General features: G+C 38.7%; 2 protein-coding genes across 3 annotated transcripts in view; both read left to right on the forward strand.

The window, feature by feature from the left end:
• Positions 1–8,898: 8,898 nt before the first annotated feature.
• LOC121887158 (hydroxycarboxylic acid receptor 2-like) lies at positions 8,899–12,713 on the forward strand. The gene is made up of 2 exons (XM_042397770.1): positions 8,899–9,735; positions 10,600–12,713. The coding sequence occupies exons 1-2, from the start codon at positions 9,352–9,354 to the stop codon at positions 11,275–11,277; spliced, it is 1,062 nt and encodes a 353-aa protein (XP_042253704.1). The 5' UTR covers positions 8,899–9,351; the 3' UTR covers positions 11,278–12,713.
• A 2,119-nt stretch (positions 12,714–14,832) lies between these two features.
• The window catches only part of LOC121887182 (poly [ADP-ribose] polymerase tankyrase-2-like), a 34,595-nt gene continuing 29,343 nt past the window's right edge, over positions 14,833–20,084 (forward strand). For both annotated transcript variants that reach the window (XM_042397811.1, XM_042397812.1), the window contains exons 1-6: positions 14,833–15,109; positions 16,210–16,574; positions 17,027–17,142; positions 17,275–17,383; positions 19,246–19,341; positions 19,659–19,695. In XM_042397811.1, coding sequence (XP_042253745.1) covers positions 16,238–16,574; positions 17,027–17,142; positions 17,275–17,383; positions 19,246–19,341; positions 19,659–19,695 — 695 coding nt within the window. In that variant the 5' untranslated portion in view covers positions 14,833–15,109; positions 16,210–16,237. The remainder of the gene's footprint in view (positions 15,110–16,209; positions 16,575–17,026; positions 17,143–17,274; positions 17,384–19,245; positions 19,342–19,658; positions 19,696–20,084) is intronic.

Below are 20,084 nucleotides of genomic sequence, written 5' to 3' on the forward strand. Positions count from 1 at the left end.
ATTTGATAAGACTAAAGTTAATAACACAATTTTAAGATTTAATTTTTCAAAATGATAGAGTATAACGAAAACTTCACCATGACCATTTTAAACCTAACAACTCTGATCCCCGGTGGTGGAGGCAGCAACGGTGATGGATGCCCACCAGTCAGTATTCTACTGGAGGGTGTGATCCTGCTTCCCATCTTCACCATCATACTGGGGTTGCTGGGAAGCATTGTTGCACTGTGGATCTTTTGCTTTAAACTTTAAGGTGAGAAAAGGAGAATACGCATTGTATTATTGTCCACATTCTAATAAACCCAAAAATACTGTTAATATTTTTGTAACACTTCAGTAAGTCATCTATGTTACAGCATAATACCAAAACTCTCACCAATGTCGATTGATTGGCTTTCCAGTAGTTTTGAGGCCTTTTTAAAAAAAATAAACATGAACAACTGAATGCACCAACAAGAGATGAGTTTATCCGGTGTGATCACATGATAAGTCGAGTACACTCTTATTTATAAAGCCCAAAATCATAAATCACAAATTTGCTGTACAACCTGTACATCATCTGTCCTTACTGTGAATTCAGAAAGAACACAAAGCAAATTTTGAAGTGGCAAAGTCAATGGGAAAACAATGCTAAAGGTTTTTTTTCACCAAGTGTGCTGCAACTGATGCAAAGACATGCCTCAACAAGTTGATATTGTTTCAAGTTGTGGCAGAACTTGCCTGAGAATCATCACATTTTAATGTTTTCTTCAGTATCAAAGTAATCCAGTGATAGTTGTCTGTACATCATTGGCTACACTGCAAACAGGAACTGCTAATAGCTATTGTAAAGGAGACTAGAGTGAAAGCAACAGCAGCAGGCTGAGGTGAACCAAACACAGTAAAGAAAGGATCAACATCGGATTGACTTTATTATAATCCTTTAAAATATGCCTGAATTGCCCAGTGACAGATTCTTAGGATTGGCTCGGGACATCTGTAATTGCTAATTTAGACTGATGTGACTCAATAAAATCACACTGGCCTCCAGGAAAGAAAAGAAAGCTAAAAGCTTATCTTCAGTTTAGCCTTTGACTAGATTTTCTCTCAGTCTGCTTCACACTTTCAAAACTGCACTTCTTTTAAAATGTTATACTTTATTTGATTTTATACATTCTACATATTCTATGTTTTAACACCTCGTTTTTATTTTGTTTTATTATTATTATCATTATCATTATTATTCAGTATGCATTCTTTTTTATGTGTCAGTGGCTTTTATCTTCCATTGTCAGAATAAAATCAAAAGTTTTGCTAGAGTTGTGGCACGTTCCCATCATCTCAATTGTTTAGTGTAAGGTGCTCATTAGTTGTGCTCAGTGACTTCTAAAAATAGTACTTCACCGAAATGTCAAATGTTTCGAGGAATAGATTTCACCCAGTATATCTGATCTTGCACAACTGTCTTCAAGCCTGCTTGATATGCAAGCGTGATAAAAATCGACAACACAGGAACATCCTCCTTTGAGAGACATAAATACACAGACCACAGTTATGCATCACTTTATTCCGTCCTCCAATGTGATATGAACTACACACAGCTGACTGGTGAGTTCTGCATATTTACTGTATTTAATGTGTAAACTTACATATAGTTTTATTTATATTGGATTTCATTTATACATAATCCATAATTTACATTTTTTATTATATATATTACATTTATATTTAACCTTGTTATACAAGTTACTTTTTTAATAGGAAACTTTTTGTGCAACATGTCAAAGTACATATCATGAAAAGATTCATACATTTTTAGTTTATACATACATCGTCAAATGCTTATTTTCACAGCATTAGCTTAGTTGTTGTAGTAAAATACTATTTTCTTGCACTGTTTTCTAATGTTAATTTGGAAAAAAAGTAAAGACTAGACTTAGACTGTTGTATGAAATTTTCAAGTTTATTTGTTATAAAATATTTTTCTCTTATATGTTTACAGTTACATTTTCTTGGAATCTGGATTTGAAATCCAAAATGGCCAATTGTAGAGCATCTTGAAAACTTGTGTCATTCTAATACAACTTACATTAAGTCTTTACTGATCTAGTTTGCTATTTAATGTTTTGATAAAATGTTTTTTATTATTACTTATTTTAATATTTGTAATATATTAAAATGCTTTTCAAATACTTTCAAATATGCTCTTGTGTCACATCGCTGGCACAAATTTACCACAGAATGTCTTTTCATCTGTAGAAAAGTTGAACTGAGTTATGTACAAGCACAAATGTTCTCTCTGTTTTTCTCTTTAACTCAGATGTCATTCTAAAGAATAAGGAAGAGGGTTGAAAAGGGGAAGTGGCAAATTCATAAAGTAACAGCTGTTTTCGTCATTCTTATTCAGTCACCTGACCCACAACTGTTTTTAATAGAAGCACCTGAAAATAATTTCTTTTTTAGATTGTCTTTCCAAAATTTCCCACCAAATTTCCACCAATTTTCTCTATTTTGTTTAGACCAATTAATAACACAATTTTAAGATTTAATTTGTCAAAATGATATCTAAAGATAACAAAAACTTCACCATGACCATGTCAAATTTCACAACTCCAATTCCTGGTGATGGAGGCTGCGGCGGAGGTGGCTGCCCACCAGTCCGTAGTGAACTGGAGGGTGCCATCCTACCCCCTGTTATCACCATCGACGTCATACTGGGGCTGCTGGGAAACATAGTTGCTCTTTGGATATTTTGCTTTAAACTGAAGGCCTGGAACCCCAACAACCAGTTCCTCTTCAACCTGGTTTATCGTAGACTTCCTGGCTCTCGAGAGTCTTCCTCTCAGAATCGATGTCTTTCTCAGAGGCCACTGGGTGTTTGTTGATGGTTTGGGCAGGATCAACCTCTTCCTGATGTTTTCCAACCACTCAGCCAGCATTGCACTCATGACCGTGGTGGCAATTTACCGCTACTTTAAGGTGAGGAAAGAAGTATACACATTATATTATTGTCCACACTCTGATAAACCTGAAAATGCTGTTAACATTTTTTCACACTGAGCACTTCAGTAGGTCATCTAAATTATAGCATAATACCAAAACCCTCAACAATGTCATAGTTTTGGGGCGTTGCTCAAAAAATAAACATGAAAAACTGAAAGCACCAACAAGTGATGAGTTCATCTGGTTTGATCACATGATAAGTCAAGTACATTTTTATTAATATAGCCCAAAAACATAAATCACACATTTCCTTTACAATCTGTACATCATCCGTACACCAAATGATATCAGTATGTGTTTCATGTCTGTGTGTTATGATCTGACAGAGTTATGACTGTAAGAAGGAGGATGATTTTTGACCCAAATTCATCTCAGTGTCTTTGCCTCACCTTCAACTCTCCAGCGCCCCCCTAGGGAAGCTGTTGGTAGTTACAGTGTTGGGAAAGGTGGGGGGGCTGACTTTTTGTTAAACTTCCTGGAGTACATTTCTTTTAGTAAAATGCATAGATCGCTATCTTCAAAATCTCTTCTGTTAAAAGATAAACTTCACAGGCTTAAGAACTATTTGTTGTTTCAGTAGTTAATCAGTACCTAATAACTAACCCTGGCACTGTGTCACAATTTGGTGACCTCTTCAAATGTCTTCTCAAAAGGCATTTGAGTACATATTTGCTAGGTTACCATCCAAATGTACTGCAAAATTCCCAGAATATCGGCAAAAGAAAACTTAAAGATTCAGTGTGTAGAATTTAGTGGCATCTAATCATTGTGTTTTCGTTACCTTAGAATGAGCCCTTTATATCTACAAAGGGAGTGGGTCCTCTTCCACGTAACCCACCATGTTGCACCACCATGTTTTTACAGTAGCCCAAAACGGACAAACCAAAGGCTGTATTCAGACCAAATCAGGCATTGCGGCCCACCACCTCAGGGTTGAGCAGAAATGTGTGGGAGTGTGGGCCTGTTTGTGCTCTAGAACGTAACCGCTGTGAATCAATTAGAAAATAACGTTTTATTGATCTGATTCACCGACTTTCTATCTACCACAGCCCCTACACAACGAGATGCTATCATTAAAAGGTCGGCAGTTAAAGCTCAAACGATGGAAAACCATGTGGAAAACATGATGGAAATATGACATTTCTGTTTGTTTCATGTATTGATATGAGTGTTGGGCCTTGGCTACAAGTTTGGCTACAAGTTAACTTGTTTGCAAGTACAACCAGATATCTACTCCTGTGGCAGACTAGTTGTTAAATATAAAGACTTTTGGATAGTCTGAAGGTTTTAGATTTCAGAATTTTGTAACTTGCCAAAATTATGCTGAAATTAATATTGCACAATTATGAATAAGTGCCGACAATACTCTGCCTCACACGGGGCACCATTTTGTTGGACCCTGGCTACAAGTTTGGCTATCAGCAATAATTAATGATTATCAAGATAATTATTAATTATATAAATCAATAAAATTATTAATAAGAATTAATAATAACGGGGCACTACCCGTTATTAAAAGATAAGCCAACTCAATCTCAAAGTGTACTAATCTATCAATTTGGAACTTTGATTAATAATTAACTTAATAACTATAAACTAAATTACCATATCAATAGCTAGTTAAGGTTGAAGGAGTTTGGAGTCCTTTGCAGAGCAGAGGTTGGCAAAACTCATTCTTGTGCAACATTATAGCAGACAACAGGTATATCCAAAAGCATTTATTTAACAAACAGGCAAAAGAGCAAAACACACAATACTAGTCTAGCTAAGTGTACCTATGTGTGTGTGTGTGTGTGTGTGTGTGGGGGGGGGGGGGGGGGGGGGGGGAGACAGTGGCAAGATGGCTGCAGTCACCTGGTGACTGAGCACATGGCATGCCAACAATTTGGCTGAAAAAGGGAACTACAGAGATAAAAGGCCAGACCATGTGGTGTCTTGAACCACATGTGCTGTTTGAACCAAAGTTTGCAAAACTAGGTTTTAAACCTCTTAACTGTGTGGTTCTCTATTCAAGACCAATTGATGTACGATCAAGGTGCCAGGTTAGTTGGAAGAGGTTAGGTGCATGCAAGGCCTAGTTACTGGGTGTAATATGTGTTAAGCATGCTGTCATTAACCTAGCAGTGTGGCTATGCAGTAACCTGATTGTGAACAACAAGGACATCACAACGATAGTTCAATGAATAACCTTAGCCAAATCAATACATGTACAGTACATTGATTAAGTTAAACGTTCTTGCTTAGCCGTGCTATGCTTCACTATGTTGCTAGGCTATGCCCAGTTGTTACCAGTCCATGAAGAAAGAGATGCTAAGGGTAAGGTAAGGTTAAGGTAAGTCTCCAGGAAATGAATGTAAGCCGGAAATGAATGTAAGCCAATGTAATGTCCTCTAAGTAATGGAAACTGTGTGTGACTGTGTGTGTTGGTGTGTGTGACCCGCCCCTCTCCTGTTGCTTCTCACACACGTGCTTCAAGCTTTCCGCAACATTTATAATGGTGGAACCTCAAACCACGCTGCTCATTTCAGAAGGCGATGTTGATGCTGACAGTGAAGCCACAGAGTAGAACTGTCAACACAAGACGTTCACCACCTCCGTCCTGGTGGACATTCTGCTCTGTACCTACATGGTGAGAGTTCTCAATTTGTTCTGGTGCTCTGTTGCTTCATTTCTTCCTTTTTCCTTGTTCTTTTTTTTTTTTCGTGTGACCAAATTTTTATTGGATGTTATCTGATGTGATATCTGATGTGATGGACAGACAGAAAGTTGTAACATAATAATATATATACAGTACCAGTCAAAAGTTTGGACACACTTGAGGTGTGTCCAAACATATGTCTGGTACTGTAAATATACACCTTTAAAAATGGTAACAAATATATATTAATAAATGTTGTTACTTCCAGGGGTGGGAATCTGCGGGGATATCATGATTCCGTTCAGAGTTGATTGTCAGTTGATTAATAGAAAGCAGGGCACTATTTTTAGGCTCTTACTGCAGTTCACTGTGTGCCAAACCACTGACTCATGTGCTTTGTCCACCAATTTGTAATTTGAATGCATTTGTATTTTCTGAAGATTCAAGAAAAGTGGCGCAGTTTCCAGACACTCTGTGTCTATTTCAGATCCATACTCCGAGACCAATGAAAAGAAACTTCCCTTGATCCTGCAGAAAATCATTGAAGACAGAGATAAGTCACCATTCAGTCATGAAAAACTAATCAACCAATATTGACCTTTTTACACCACTACATATGTCTGATATCTGAAATTATCATAAAGAACTATTTTCTGAAGATAAAGGCCTTTTTTACTGTGAGTTTTCCCCCCTTAGTTTAGCCTGGTTGACTTATTATAATAGTCATTCTCATGTAGAGGCTCTAAGATAAAGTCGTATTATATTTCTGTTCATCATTTCTGTTTCTGTAACTTGATGATGTGATGCAACATCCTTTTGCATTTTCTCATCTGAAGTTCACGGAAACATGTTGAAACAGGAAACAAGGGCTAAAGTCCAGTAACCATGTTTTTTTCACTTGAAAATACGTGTTTTACTGCTGTATGGTGACGGGGCTCACAAAATATTTCTGAGGAAATAAACCCTTCAAACCTGCCTATTCAGTTTGTCTTGGAATGTGAAGGATTAAATGAAAGAAGCCTCTAATAACAGCCACTGTGCCAGCTGATATTATTCTCACCGTTGCTGCCACTGTTGTTTATGTTACTTTATATAGGAAAACAGTCGTTAATATGCACGTCACTAATGTTGGCTGCGTGTACGCTGTGGTGTGTTTGTGTGTGTATGAGAGAGATGTGTAGGCTTATTAAATGTTGGTTTTGTATGGTAGGAGGGTGGCTGTCATGCAACCATATTCTGCTGAAGTGCACACAGCTTGTGTGATGATGTAATTATTTCTAAGGAGGATTTCCATTTTTCCTAAGAGCGTCTCATTCTTGACTGCATCACTGTCATGCCAGCAATGACAGGAAAGGAAACCTTCTCATGTGATATTGCTCAAGTCCCTCACTATGTGCAAATTTGCAGAGTAAGGTCAACACATCATGGCAGAGGAGCAGTGTGCACTTCACAAGTCAAGGTCAGGTCACAACAGAAAATTAAAAAAATATATAAAGAAATAAAAACAGAAATAAAAGACAGTTTACAGAAAATAAAAGCTGAAGTAAAATCAGGAAAAGCTCTTATCACGTATCATGCACATTTCCAGGTCTATATTTATATTCTGGGGCTTTACTGATATACCATTGCATGTTTTTTGTTTGTTTGTTTGTTTGTTTGTTTTTGCTGATTAGCCAGCTTCCAGAAGATGCCCCTCAGCAGACTTACAGCAGTTCAGGAGGCTAAAGAAACAATAGTTTTTGTATATAACTTCTCTTTCCTGTTAGAGCCCAAATCAGATCCAGAATATGCAAGTAGACGACCCGTGGAACAACCTTAGCAACAGTTGGAATGTGCGAACAATCTGATGTCATCATGAGGAGGAAGTAGAAATAACATCGCCAACATGTTGACCATGTTTAATTACAAAAGGGATGATATGTCCCCTTAAAGAAGCGATTTAAAAGATGTTACGACTCAGCCACACTGATTTCCTCACATTACATACAATCTCATATGGTAAAAGATCAGAAATAAAGCAAGGAGAGAGTACAAGATGAGCCTTAAAAGTAGTCAGTAAGATCTAAAAATCATTTCTAAAACATTCTTGGAGTCATGTGTGCAGAGGATAAAAGGTGTGATGTGATAATGTCTCTTGGTTGTGGTTAAAAGATCTTTGGTAAATGAGGAGAAACAGAATTCAGCTGTTTAGAGCTTTAAAAAGGTAGTTGGCCTACGGAGTTTAATTAGTTTCAAAACCCACGCACATAGAAACCAGGCGAATGCATGTGATAGAAACGCATAGAACAGTAACTGAAGCAGAAAACCATCCTCACAAGAGAACATTTCTGCTCCGTGTACACAAATGCGGTCCTGCGAGCACGGGGCGGTGAGGAGCATGAGCTTGTCTCTCCTTATGTGCTCGCAACTGTTCAATACTCACTCACTTGTCAAATTGACTTATGAGACTTTGGAAGCGAGGATGGAATAGACAGTCCGCTCCTTTCATTGGTTACTTTGATAGGCCTTTTTTCATGTGAAGCACTTGGTGGATGTAATTTCTTTTGTTGTAAAACACTTTGAGCTGCATTTCTTGTATGAAAAGTGTTATACAAATAAAATTATTATTATTCTTATTATATTAGCCACCATGACATTGTGGCAACGTGAAACCTGTCTATAGCACGTAGAATTACAGGTATTTAACCATGTGCCTAGACAAAAGTTAGCAGCCAACATTACAGATATTTTACATTTTAGCTGAATGTTAGTCTGTCTGTTGGCTAATGAGAGAAAATCTTGAGAAATGGACTTCAGGATGTGTGATCTTGCACAACTGTTTTGTGAGAGACATAAATAACCAGACCAAAGTCATACATCACTTTATTCCCTCTTCCAATGTGATATGAATAACACACAGCTGACTGGTGAGTTCTGTATATTTACTGTATTAAATACTAAACTTACATATAGTTTTCTTTATATTGCATTACATTTATACATAAGCCATTATTTACATACAATTATATTTAATGTACATGAATAATAATAAGTTATTTTTTCTAATGGGAAACCTTTTGTGCAGCATGCCAAAGTACATATGATGAAAAGATTCATACATGTGTATTTTCTCAGCATTAGTTTAGTTGGTGTAGTAAAATACTATTTTCTTGCACTGTTTTCTACTGCGGACTTTGGGAAAATAGTAGATAGAGTAGACCAGACTTTGACTGCTGTACTGCTGACATTTTCAAGTTTATTTGCGATAGACTATGTTCCTCTTATATATTTACAGTTATATTTTCTTTGGACATTTTGGATTTTGAAATCCAAAATGTCCAATTGTAATGTGTCTTGAAAACTTTAAAATAAAAATATACTATATGTCATTCTGATAACCAACTTTTATTAAGACTTTACTGGTTCAGTTTGCCATTTAATGCCATTTAATAGTTTTATTATTATTTATTAAAATGCTTTTCAGATACTTTAGCAATATGCTCTTGTGTCATAACACTTTTTATCTAAAAAAAAGTGGAACTGTTGCATGCACGAATGCAAATGCTCTCTCTTTTTTTCTCTTTCACACAGATTTCACCCTAAAGAAATAGGGAAGAGGGCTGAAAAGGGGGAAGTGGCAAATTCATAAAGTCATACAACTGTTTTTCTCATACTTATTCTGTCTCATTTGTCTTTCCAAAAGAAAGATTTAATTTGTCAAAATAATATCAGAGTATAACGAAAACTTCACCATGACCATTTCAAACTTCACGACACCGATCCCTGGTGGTGGAGGCAGCAATGGCAGTGGATGCCCACAAGTCAATTTACAACTGCAGGGTACGATCATGTTACCATTCCTCACCGTCATACTGGGGTTGCTGGGAAACATGGTTGCCCTGTGGATCTTTTGCTTTAAACTGAAGGCCTGGAACCCCAACAACCTGTTCCTCTTCAACCTGATTATCGCCGACTTCCTGGTTCTCGCAAGCCTTCCTCTCAGGATCGATGACTTTCTCAGAGGCCACTGGATGTTTGGTGATGGCTTGTGCAGGATCAGCCTCTTCCTGATATTTTCCAACCGCTCAGCCAGCATCGCACTCATGACCGTGGTGGCAATTTACCGCTACTTTAAGGTGAAAAAAGGAGAATACATGTTATATTATTGTCCACACTCTGATAAACCCGAAAATGCTGTTAAAATTTTTTCATACTGAACACTTCAGTAGGTTATTTATATTATAGCATAATACCAAAACCCTCAACAATGTCAACTGATTGGTTTGCCAGTAGTTTTGAGGCCTTTTTTAAAAAATAAGCATGAAAAACTGAATGCACCAACAAGTGATGAGTTTATCCGGTGTGATCACATGATAAGTCAAGTACATTTTTATTAATAAAGCCCAAAATCATAAATCACAAATTTGCTTTACAATCTGTACATCATCTATCCTCACTGTGAATTCAGAAAGAACACAAAGCAAATTTTGAGGCGGCAAAGTCAATGAAAAACAATACTAAAGGTATTTTTCACCAAGTGTGCTGCAACTGATGCAAAGACATGGCTCAACAAGTTGATATTGTTTCAAGTTGTGGCAGAACTTGCCTGAGAATCATCACATTTCACAATGTTTTCTTCAGTATCAAAGTAATCTAGTGATAGTTGTCTGTACATCACTGGCTACATTGCAAACAGGAACTGCTAATAGCTGTTGTAAAGGAGACTAGAGTGAAAGCAACACCGGCAGGCTGAGGTGGACACAACACAGTAAAGACAGGGTCGACATTTCATTGCCTTTATTTTAATCCTTTAAAATACACCTGGATCACCCAGCTCAGATTCTTAGGATTGGTTCAGGACATCTGTAATTGCTACATTTGACTGTGATTGTGAATCAATAAAACACATTGGCCACCAGGAAATGACAATGAAACATCAGCTCACTGACACATTTTTGTTGTAATTGAGGCAAATGATCATCTCTGTCCTCTTGTTCTAGGTGGTTCACCCTCACCACCGGTTCAGCCGTATGACCAAGAGACAGGCTGTATACGTGTTAGTGTTTGTCTGGTTGTTGGTCATCATTCCTCGGGTTCCCATACTGACGAACAACTTCATCGAGGTCCACGACCACAGCAGCAAGTGCTTATTCTTCACTTGTTCTTCATTCACCACCCTGGTCACCACGCACCGCATCCTGGCGGTGCTGGAGTTCATCATCCCGCTGGCCATGCTATTGTTCTGCTCCATCCGGATTTCCAGCTTCCTGAGGCAGCGGCAGATGGGAAAAGCTGACAAGGTGCGCAAGGCGATGAGGGTGTGCAACGCCATCGTCGCCATGTTCATAGTGTGCTTCTTACCCACCACGGTGACGACCATCGGGGTGTGGGTCATCCGCTCGTATCACCCGCCGGACTGTGACACCCTCAACACTTTCATCCGGCTCACCATTGTGTCTTTGTGGCTGAACTTCCTGAACTCGGCTCTGGACCCCATCTTATACATCTTCTCCAGCTCCATGTTCAAGAAGGCGCTCTGCAGCTTGCTTCCCCGTTTCCTGCGCTGTGGTCAGGACGCAGAAGACGCTGAGATGACTGCATCCTCAACTGAAAGTCAGTCAGTCATACAGAAGGAACTGAAACCCATGAGGGCTGACAGAGGGAATGAAGCCATGTAATTAGCTTTTCTTCCAAGACAATGACTGGATCATGCAGGACTAGTATTTTGCACTGACTTGTCTGCTTGTTTTGCATGTTTCATTAGCTTTTTTTATGCTGTTGAAGCTTTGTTGTACATCTGTGAACTTTGTAAACACATTAGCTTTTCAGTTATCATCATTTATTAGATCCAAACTCAGTTATGCTTGTAAATATCCTTCAAACTTCTGTGGTTAAACAAATTACAGATGGGTGTTTTAATTATTATTTATTGTTTAATTTATTTATTTCTGCAGCATTCCATCAAATGTAAATATTATACTTTACAGATGTCACTCATTTCAATTGATATGTTTACCGTGGTAATTCTGCAGCGGCAGTGAAGGAGGGTGAAATAATATATCCAGGAGTTGCTGAAGTGCTCACCAACAACCACCAGGTGGCACATGTGAGCAGTCCAGATGCAGTCTGTTTGTCTCTCTGTAGGGTAGTCAATACAAAATGGCGACCATGCTCGGCAAGCAGACGCAATGGGGGAACAGAAAAATGCCATGAAAGTGTTTGGGAATAAGTCATAGCATTAATATATTATATTTTCTGCCAGGCCTGTACAGTATACTTACATGTTACACAGTTTTAATTTCAGAATGGACATTTGTGTAATTATATCAAAACCAACCATCCATCCACACAGTTTAGACCTCAATATATGAAACATGGAAATTTGTCTCCCCCGATATTTGTAATTGACTGGACATCAGATTCCCCCAGAAGATGAAAGAAAGCTGATTTGTTCTCCTCAGTTTTCAGAGTTAAACTGACTCCAAAACACGTTGGATGTGTATTATTCACAGAAAACCTGCTTTGTCTCGTTTGTGTTCGTGTTCAGCAACAGTGAAAAGCAGCTGTGAGCGCAGTGCCAAAACTTTGGGTCCATCCTGTAGGTCCTGTGGGCTGCCACTGCTTCAGCGTTTTGAGCATATCCCCTCATATTTCTGTTTCTTTAAACTGGTATTTTAATGTAACAGCAGAATTTAATGTGGAGCGTTGGAGGGAAGGGGAAAAATATGGTGCTGCACATAACAAGACGCATACAGGCCATGGATGTATTATAAGATCAATAAAATTATTTTTACAGTGAGTGGAGCAGTTACTGCAGCTGTTACTAGTGTTTATGTAATGTGAGGGTTCGGTAGGTGGTAATTTGACACTCTTCATGAGAGAAAATAGCAGGATGGAGACAGGTGACTTTTTAAGCAGCACTTTACTCTAGCTCCCGGCATCAGAGACATAACAACAACACTTCCTCGTCTTTTTAGGCACATGTGACTAAACCAACCAATCATAGGCTAGACTGAGGCAGATCCAACTGTAATGAGGTAAAACCACAGAAGCAAATTCAATACTGTTTCAACCTTCACAGGATGCTGATGCAAATATCTGAACCTGTAAATATATAAATAATATAATTAAAGTTAGTTAGAATTAACTTGAATGTATAAATTAACTTCACTTTTAAACCTTACATTTATAACCATAAGTGTGTCTTTAAATTGAGAGTGATGTGCGCATTTACACATGTGGCACAGCAGCGGCAACTTCATTAACACCAGATTGGTCAGGATCTGTCAATAAACAGTCTCAACTTTACATCAGCGTTGTGTTCGCTGTTTGCCGAACTAGTTAGTTACACCTAGAGAGGGCAGAAGAGACATCATTAGATTATTAATAGTGAAGCATCAGTGTTAGAGCAGCATGTTACTGTTGTAGCTGCTGGAGGTGGAGCTAGTTTACACTACTTTATATACAGTTAGCTAGTTTAGCCCAGTGGTTCCCAACCTAGGGGTCGGGCCCCTCTAAAGGGTCAGCAGATAAACCTGAGGGGTGGTGAGATGATTAATGGGAGAGGAAAGAAGAAAAAACAAAGTTCTGATACATTAATCTGTTTTCAGTTTTTGGACTTTTTCTCTAATCTTTGATTTTTGCTGAAATATTGGATCATTTGAACATTTATTGAAATGAAAGCATGTGAGAAGTTTAGAGGGAAAAATCACTATTTGGTGGAGCTGTTAACAACTCATAGGCATGTGAAATGTGACCCCGACTACACACTGCTTTTTGTAAGACGTCAAAAGACAAAAAGGTTGGAAACCACTGGTTTCATCTTTAACAATGTGTTGTATTTTAAAAGCTTGTTATATTATCCATTGTGTCAAATCTTCATCTGAAAAGTAACTAAAGCTGTCAAATAAATGTAGTGGAGTAGAAAGTACAATATTTCCCTCTGAAATGTAGAAAGTAGCATCATCATGGAAATACTCAAGTAAAGTACAACTACCTCAAAGCTGTACTGAAGTACAGTACTTGGGTAAATGTACTTAGTTACTTTCCATCACTGCCATGTTGAAATCCTACTCATGAATGTGATGAAAAGCTGGACCTCTGAGTTTTACCAGCAGCACATAAACGCAACATAAATTTGTGGATCTTTGTTTTGTATATTAATGCAAAAGAATTTCACAAATATTTCCAGACATGTTATCAGATATAGGAACTCAAAATTGAATATAGACCATATATCTGAAATACTGATATTTATTCAAGCTGCGATGTATTTATCTGTAATATTATTTTATATTTGTTCAAATTGTTTGGCGTTTGTGGATTGAAGAACACATTTGAGAAGAGCATTAACTACCGATAACCCCCCCCCACACACACACACACACACACACACACACATACACACACACACACACACACACACACACACCTGTAAATCTTGTTTATATTTGTAGATGATGTAAAACGCATTTGTCATTATTGAGAGGAGAAAGAGACCGAGAGGATTCCTCCTTTAATAAGATCCATCTCTCACACACACACACACACCCACACACCCACACACACACACACACACACACACACACACACACACACACACACACACACACACACACCTGCGCAGACTCAGAACACAGCGCTCCCTGCTGCACGACCGAGGTGCCGTCTGCAGAGCGCCACAGGCCGGGGTGCGCTCGATTTACGTCCCCACAGCGCTATTTCACTTTTACATTCAAAAACAAGAAGAGGAAATCACACAGTTGAAACGAAGATGACAACAGAGACTGAGGAAGATGAGGGAAGCTAAGAAGCTGTCATCTGTAAATACTCATCTTGCTTTTTTCAGATTTTCGGGAATCTTGATCCAAGTTTTACAGAAGCACATTGAGTTCACCAATGAAAACAACAATTATCTGATAATCATGAGATAAGGCCTCCAATTTCTCCTTCTTTGGTGAACACATTGTGCTTCCTTAAAGATTTCCTCGTTGGTTTTTAAGTTTCTTTATGTTTCAACAAAGAAAAGACAGACAGACATTTAAAATAATCCGGTTAGGAGATTCATGTGAGGACACACTTAGTAGTTTAAAGCAAACATATCAAAACGATTCTATAAAAATGATCATATTATGTGTTTTCAGTGTATGAAGAGAAACAGCAGAAGCTCCACCCGCCCGGGCGGAACCAGGAAGACAAATGAAGCCTTCCTCTGTGGCTGTTCCGGACTGCGGTCTTCCTCCCTCCGTCAGCAGGTTCATCAGATCCGTTTATTTATTGTTACCCCCCCTTCTCTTTCTCTCCTCTCTGCACCCGGATCAACCTGCCAGCCTTCCCCCCGCCGAGAACCCGCTCCTAGAGGCGGGGGAGGAGGAGGATGGAGGACCGGAGCCGGTCTGCAGTCAGCCGGGGAAGATTTAATGCAGCGGCGGCCAATTAACAGCCGATAATATTCCCATAACATCCCCGTAACGTTACTGCAGGGTCTCTCAGGGCGTCTGCGGCCCCGCGGTGAGTTCACTGACGCCTTTTGTGCGGCTGAATTCTTACAAGATGAATGAATGAAATGAATTTATATGTTTAATGGTGATTTTCTTTTTTTCTTCCTGCAGCAGGTTTCTATAATCTTCCGGATAGGTGGCGTATTAGTGCTTCTTCATATGTGCAATCACTGTGTCTCTGTTACATTTTTACATATAATGTAATTAAGAAGCTTCATGTTTATGTGATATTTTATATGCATCTGTAATACTCCTGTCATTTTAATATACTGTAGGGAAGGTATTACGTACATTTCACTACATGTTCATGTTATTGTGTCTTAAATAGCTGCAACGATTAATCGATTAGACAGAAAATTAATCAACAATTATTCTCATAATTCGAAAAATTTTTGAGGCCAAAATGACATTTAATGGTTCCAGCTTCTTGATCTTAAATGAAAATATATTGAATATTTTTTGGTTTTTGAGTGTTGAACAGACAAAACATTTCCAGATGTTACACTGGGATTCAGGATATTAGGACGGACATTTGTATCAGTTTTCTGATGTTTTATAGACCAAACGATCAACCGATTAATTAAATAAATAATCTGCAGATTAATTGTTGATGAGAATAATCAGTAGTTGCAGCCTCATGGTGTTTTTTCTTCATCTCTTTCAAATGGCAATAATATCAGTGGTGGAAAGTAAGTTAATTAAGTATTGTAGTTTATTATAATTTGGTGGTTCTTGTACTTACTTGAGTATTTTCATTTGATGCTGTTTTATATTTCTACTCTACATTTATCTGACAGCTGTAACAACTGCAATATCCTTCTTATCAAGTCTGTTTTTTATCGTCTCCCTTCACTCAAGAATGATTTTTTTCTTCTTGTTACTTGACTTGGATGTATTTTTCCCTCTCTGTTTGTTTTCACATCCATCTGTTGAAGAAGGAGCTCACCTTAAATCTCAGTTTAACACCTGGGCGTACCTGCAGGATTTGTGACATCACAACCAGAAGCCTATAAATGAAGGAAATAAAGAACAACAGTTCATGTCATCCAGAAGTTAAGTTTTCAGGGTCACTGTGGTTATTTTAATCCCTTGTTTCCTGCCTCCCTGCAGCGTCGGGGGCTCGTTCTTCTTCTTCTTCATGGCTTCGGTGGCTGCAGGTTTCTGGGGTTCAGCTGCTTGCTGCTCGCACTCCAAACTCTCCCGAGCCGGCAGTCTGAAACTGCGACGAGGCCGCTCGCCGCTGTCCATGTCGTCCGGACGGAGGTGTTCGGGAGTGTCCGGTCTCGGGGGCGGAGCCGTGTCCCCGGGGCCCGTGGTGGCGGAGGTGTTGGAGGGAGCCGGAGAGGCCAACAGGGAGCTTTTCGAGGCCTGTCGGAGCGGAGACCTGGAGCGAGTTCGTAAACTGGTGACGGCGGAGAACGTGAACAGCCGGGACACAGCGGGGAGGAAGTCCACACCGCTGCACTTTGCTGCAGGTGAGAAACACTCACATGAATCTACAACTAAATCCAGTTTTTATTATCTGACAACATTCAGAGTCAACAGCGGTAAAATTACATATTTAAACATCTGTGAAGGAGAGATGTTTTAAAGGATTTCATTTTCACAGAGGCAGAATGTACTCGAAGAATTTCACTTTTATTTCAAACAACACCAAAGTCATTTTTCAGAGAGTTAATTAAACACACTCCTACATTCAGAGGAGGCTGCTATCAGTACTTCTCTACATTAATGGTTTTATCATTTCACTGCTTCCTCCCTGTGAAACCTCGCAGCGCTCTGCTTTACTGTAAACTTACTGAATAATTTATTGCGATGGAACAGAACGAGACACAAAGACGTCTGAGGGGTTCAGACAGTATGAATAATAAACTGAATGATTTCTGGCTTCTGAGAATCACTCTGTTAACCGTCTCTGTGTTATCAGGTTTCGGTCGTAAAGACGTGGTGGACTTCCTCCTCCAGAGAGGAGCCAACGTCCACGCCAGGGACGACGGAGGGCTGATATCCCTCCACAACGCCTGCTCCTTCGGCCACGCTGAGGTACACACAGTGGTGGAAAGTAACTAAGTACATTTACTCGAGTACTGTACTTAAATGCAATTTTGAGATAGTGATTTTTCCCTCTAAACGTCTCACATGGTTTCCATAAAAAAAAGTGTATTTTTCCCTCAGGTGGTGAGCTTGTTGCTCCATCACGGGGCGGACGCAAACGCCAGAGACAACTGGAACTACACTCCGCTTCACGAGGCTGCTATTAAGGGCAAGATCGACGTGTGTATAGGTACAAACACAAACACCTACAAACACTAACAGAGGCAGAAATACCTGAAAAATGTCCTTGAGTACAGAACAGGAGGGAAGAACGACACCATAGAGCTGCAACTGTGTTGTTTTAGAGAGCTGAAGTCAAACCGGAGCTTCCAGATTCTCCAGAAGCAGGAAAACCTCATTAAAAATCTCTTTGTTATTCTGCTAATAAGTAAAAATCAGAACCTTTCTCAACAGTATGTCGTGTGTCTCGTTTCATATGTTCAGATAATGACAAGAATTTTCTGAAAAACCATCTAATATTATCGTTTATTCAGTATTTATGTTTTACAGCGGCCTTTAACGAACATCGTTTCCCATAAGTCCTAGATGTTTGCGGTCTAAATGTCACGGCTCGACAGAGGAGTCAGTGAGCCAGTAGAGGGGTGGCGGTGAGTTCACAGAGGAGCGAACGCTGTGTACGTTTATTTCATAGCACAGATTACAGCTAACCTGACGCACCAGATGGTTTGTTACATAGAACCATCTGAGAAAACGTCCTTGGAACAAATATTTGGCAGGTGTCCAAACCATCGGTGGTTTGGACACAAGCGTGTAACTTGAAACCTGACAAGATGGATTCTTGATCTGGTGTTGTTGTGATCTTGTGAATCCAGCTGCCTCGTGAGGTAAGATTAGAGCCACAAACAGCCAACAGTGACTTTAGAAGAAGAAAGCATCAGGGAGGTTCATGGATGTGGACAAAACTAAGTCATGGTGAGCTTAGTACCTGCGCTGTAGTTGTTTTAATAGGAGCTGTAGTCTTCTTCTGTTGTTTAATTTGTTAAAATAACAAAGGTTTAAATGTCTGACAGCAGCTGCATTTTTTCAGAAAGACCAATGAAAGAAACGCTGGATGTGATGTCGTGACTTCAGCTCTCTACAGTGAGAGGAAGTAAATGAGAGTCTCAACTTGTGCACAGTTAGATGTTATAAAAGCATAATTCTCTAATAAATAATGAAACTGACCAGAAGAAGAGGTGAACCTCCCTCTATCGTAATAAGAAAAAACTTCTCTTTGGTGTCAAAAAAAATCATCAGGAGTCAGAGTTCAGAGCAGCAAAATGTTCTTTAATGGCGGCAAAAAAGGAGAACAGTTCACACAAGGTTCACCAAACTCACTCTGAGGTGCACTGAAGCAGTGCTCCTTCTTTTATACTGTTCTGGCTTGTATAGATCACACCTATTGTCCAACCTCTTCATACTGACCAATTACACCATTATAATCTCTTTACATCACCTGTTACAGACCTAAAAATCCTAAAAACAGGTGTTGTTTGGGTCTGGACATGTCTGGACATGTCTGGACATGCTTTCTTTATCCAGACATGTCCTTTTTATTTTTTTAAAGCTGTTCAGGTTTATTTTACACCATAATTTCCAATTCTTCTTCTGGCTTTTTAATTTTTTTTTTTTAAAGTTTTTCTTGCCACTTTACACCCTTATTTCTTGATCCTTTCTTGAGGTTATTTTTTAAAAATAGCAAAGTTTAATACAAACACACTGACATACTTTGTGCCCATACATCAGTCATAAGTCTCTGTGAGTTGTACATACAATATAACTGCTATAATGATGATGATTCAACATACTTCTGCTCAACGCTTATAACCTTAATAACAATCATTTGCATTGCATTTTGTTTCCCTAAAAAATTATTGCAAAATCCATCAATGATGCAGCCTGTAAAGACACCTAGAACGCTCTTCTTCATTGGTACCGTTATTTCACAGCTAACTAACGGTAGCTTAGTTTTTATTTTCAGATGTATATGAAAAAGCAACAACTGTATTTCATTATTTCATTACTAATATGTGTGTGTGTGTGTGTGTGTAGTGTTGTTGCAGCACGGTGCCGAGCCGACCATCAGGAACACAGACGGTCGAACCGCTCTGGATCTGGCAGAACCGTCCGCCAAAGCAGTACTGACCGGTGAGGTCTCTCTCTCTCTCTCTCTCTCTCTCTCTCTCTCTCTCTCTCTCTCTCTCTCTCTCTCTCTCAGAGCCACATTTACTGGAAAGAAGAGCTGCAGGTTTCAAGTGACGATGGACACGCAAGTCCTACATTATCACATCATCTGTTTATTATTCATATTATTCGTTAATTCTTCTGATGTTGCTTTTTGCCGTCGTTCACGTCGATTATACAGAACTGAAGAAAAACAACTCGTCTGAACTCTCACAAAGGAAATGCTTCAATTTTTCTAACATAAACATTTTTGTGTGATTTTTTTGTTTGTTTCTGTTCAGGTGAATACAGAAAAGATGATCTTCTGGAAAGTGCGAGGTACAGTCGTGTTAATATCATTATAGTGAACGAATCTACAGACACACAACAACAAACTCCTTCAGATTCTTGTTTACTGGTTGAAGTTGAAGCCTGAAAGGTCCGATGTTATTAGAGCTGCAACTATTAGTCCATCAACTGAAAACCACTTTAATTATTTACTGATATATATATATATATATATATATATATATATATATATATATATATATATATATAATCACTGGTTCCAGCTGCTCTAATGTGAAGATGTGATGGACATTTTCTCATTATTTTCTAACATTCTATAAATCTACTATATCTACTCAGTTAATTGAGATTGTTGTTGGTAAAGTGATCAGTAATTAAATTAGCTGCAGTTCTAGATATTATTATTGAACTCTGATGTC

Source organism: Thunnus maccoyii, chromosome 20 (assembly GCF_910596095.1).
Source record: "Thunnus maccoyii chromosome 20, fThuMac1.1, whole genome shotgun sequence".
Classification (NCBI taxonomy): domain Eukaryota; kingdom Metazoa; phylum Chordata; class Actinopteri; order Scombriformes; family Scombridae; genus Thunnus; species Thunnus maccoyii.

What these genes read in the sequence shown, in the direction of transcription:
- LOC121887158 (XM_042397770.1), top strand. Translation starts at nt 9,352, where the DNA reads ATGACCATTTCAAACTTCACGACACCGATCCCTGGTGGTGGAGGCAGC. An exon ending in CAATTTACCGCTACTTTAAG is followed by an intron (nt 9,736 to 10,599) that starts GTGAAAAAAGGA and finishes CTCTTGTTCTAG; the next exon opens with GTGGTTCACCCTCACCACCG.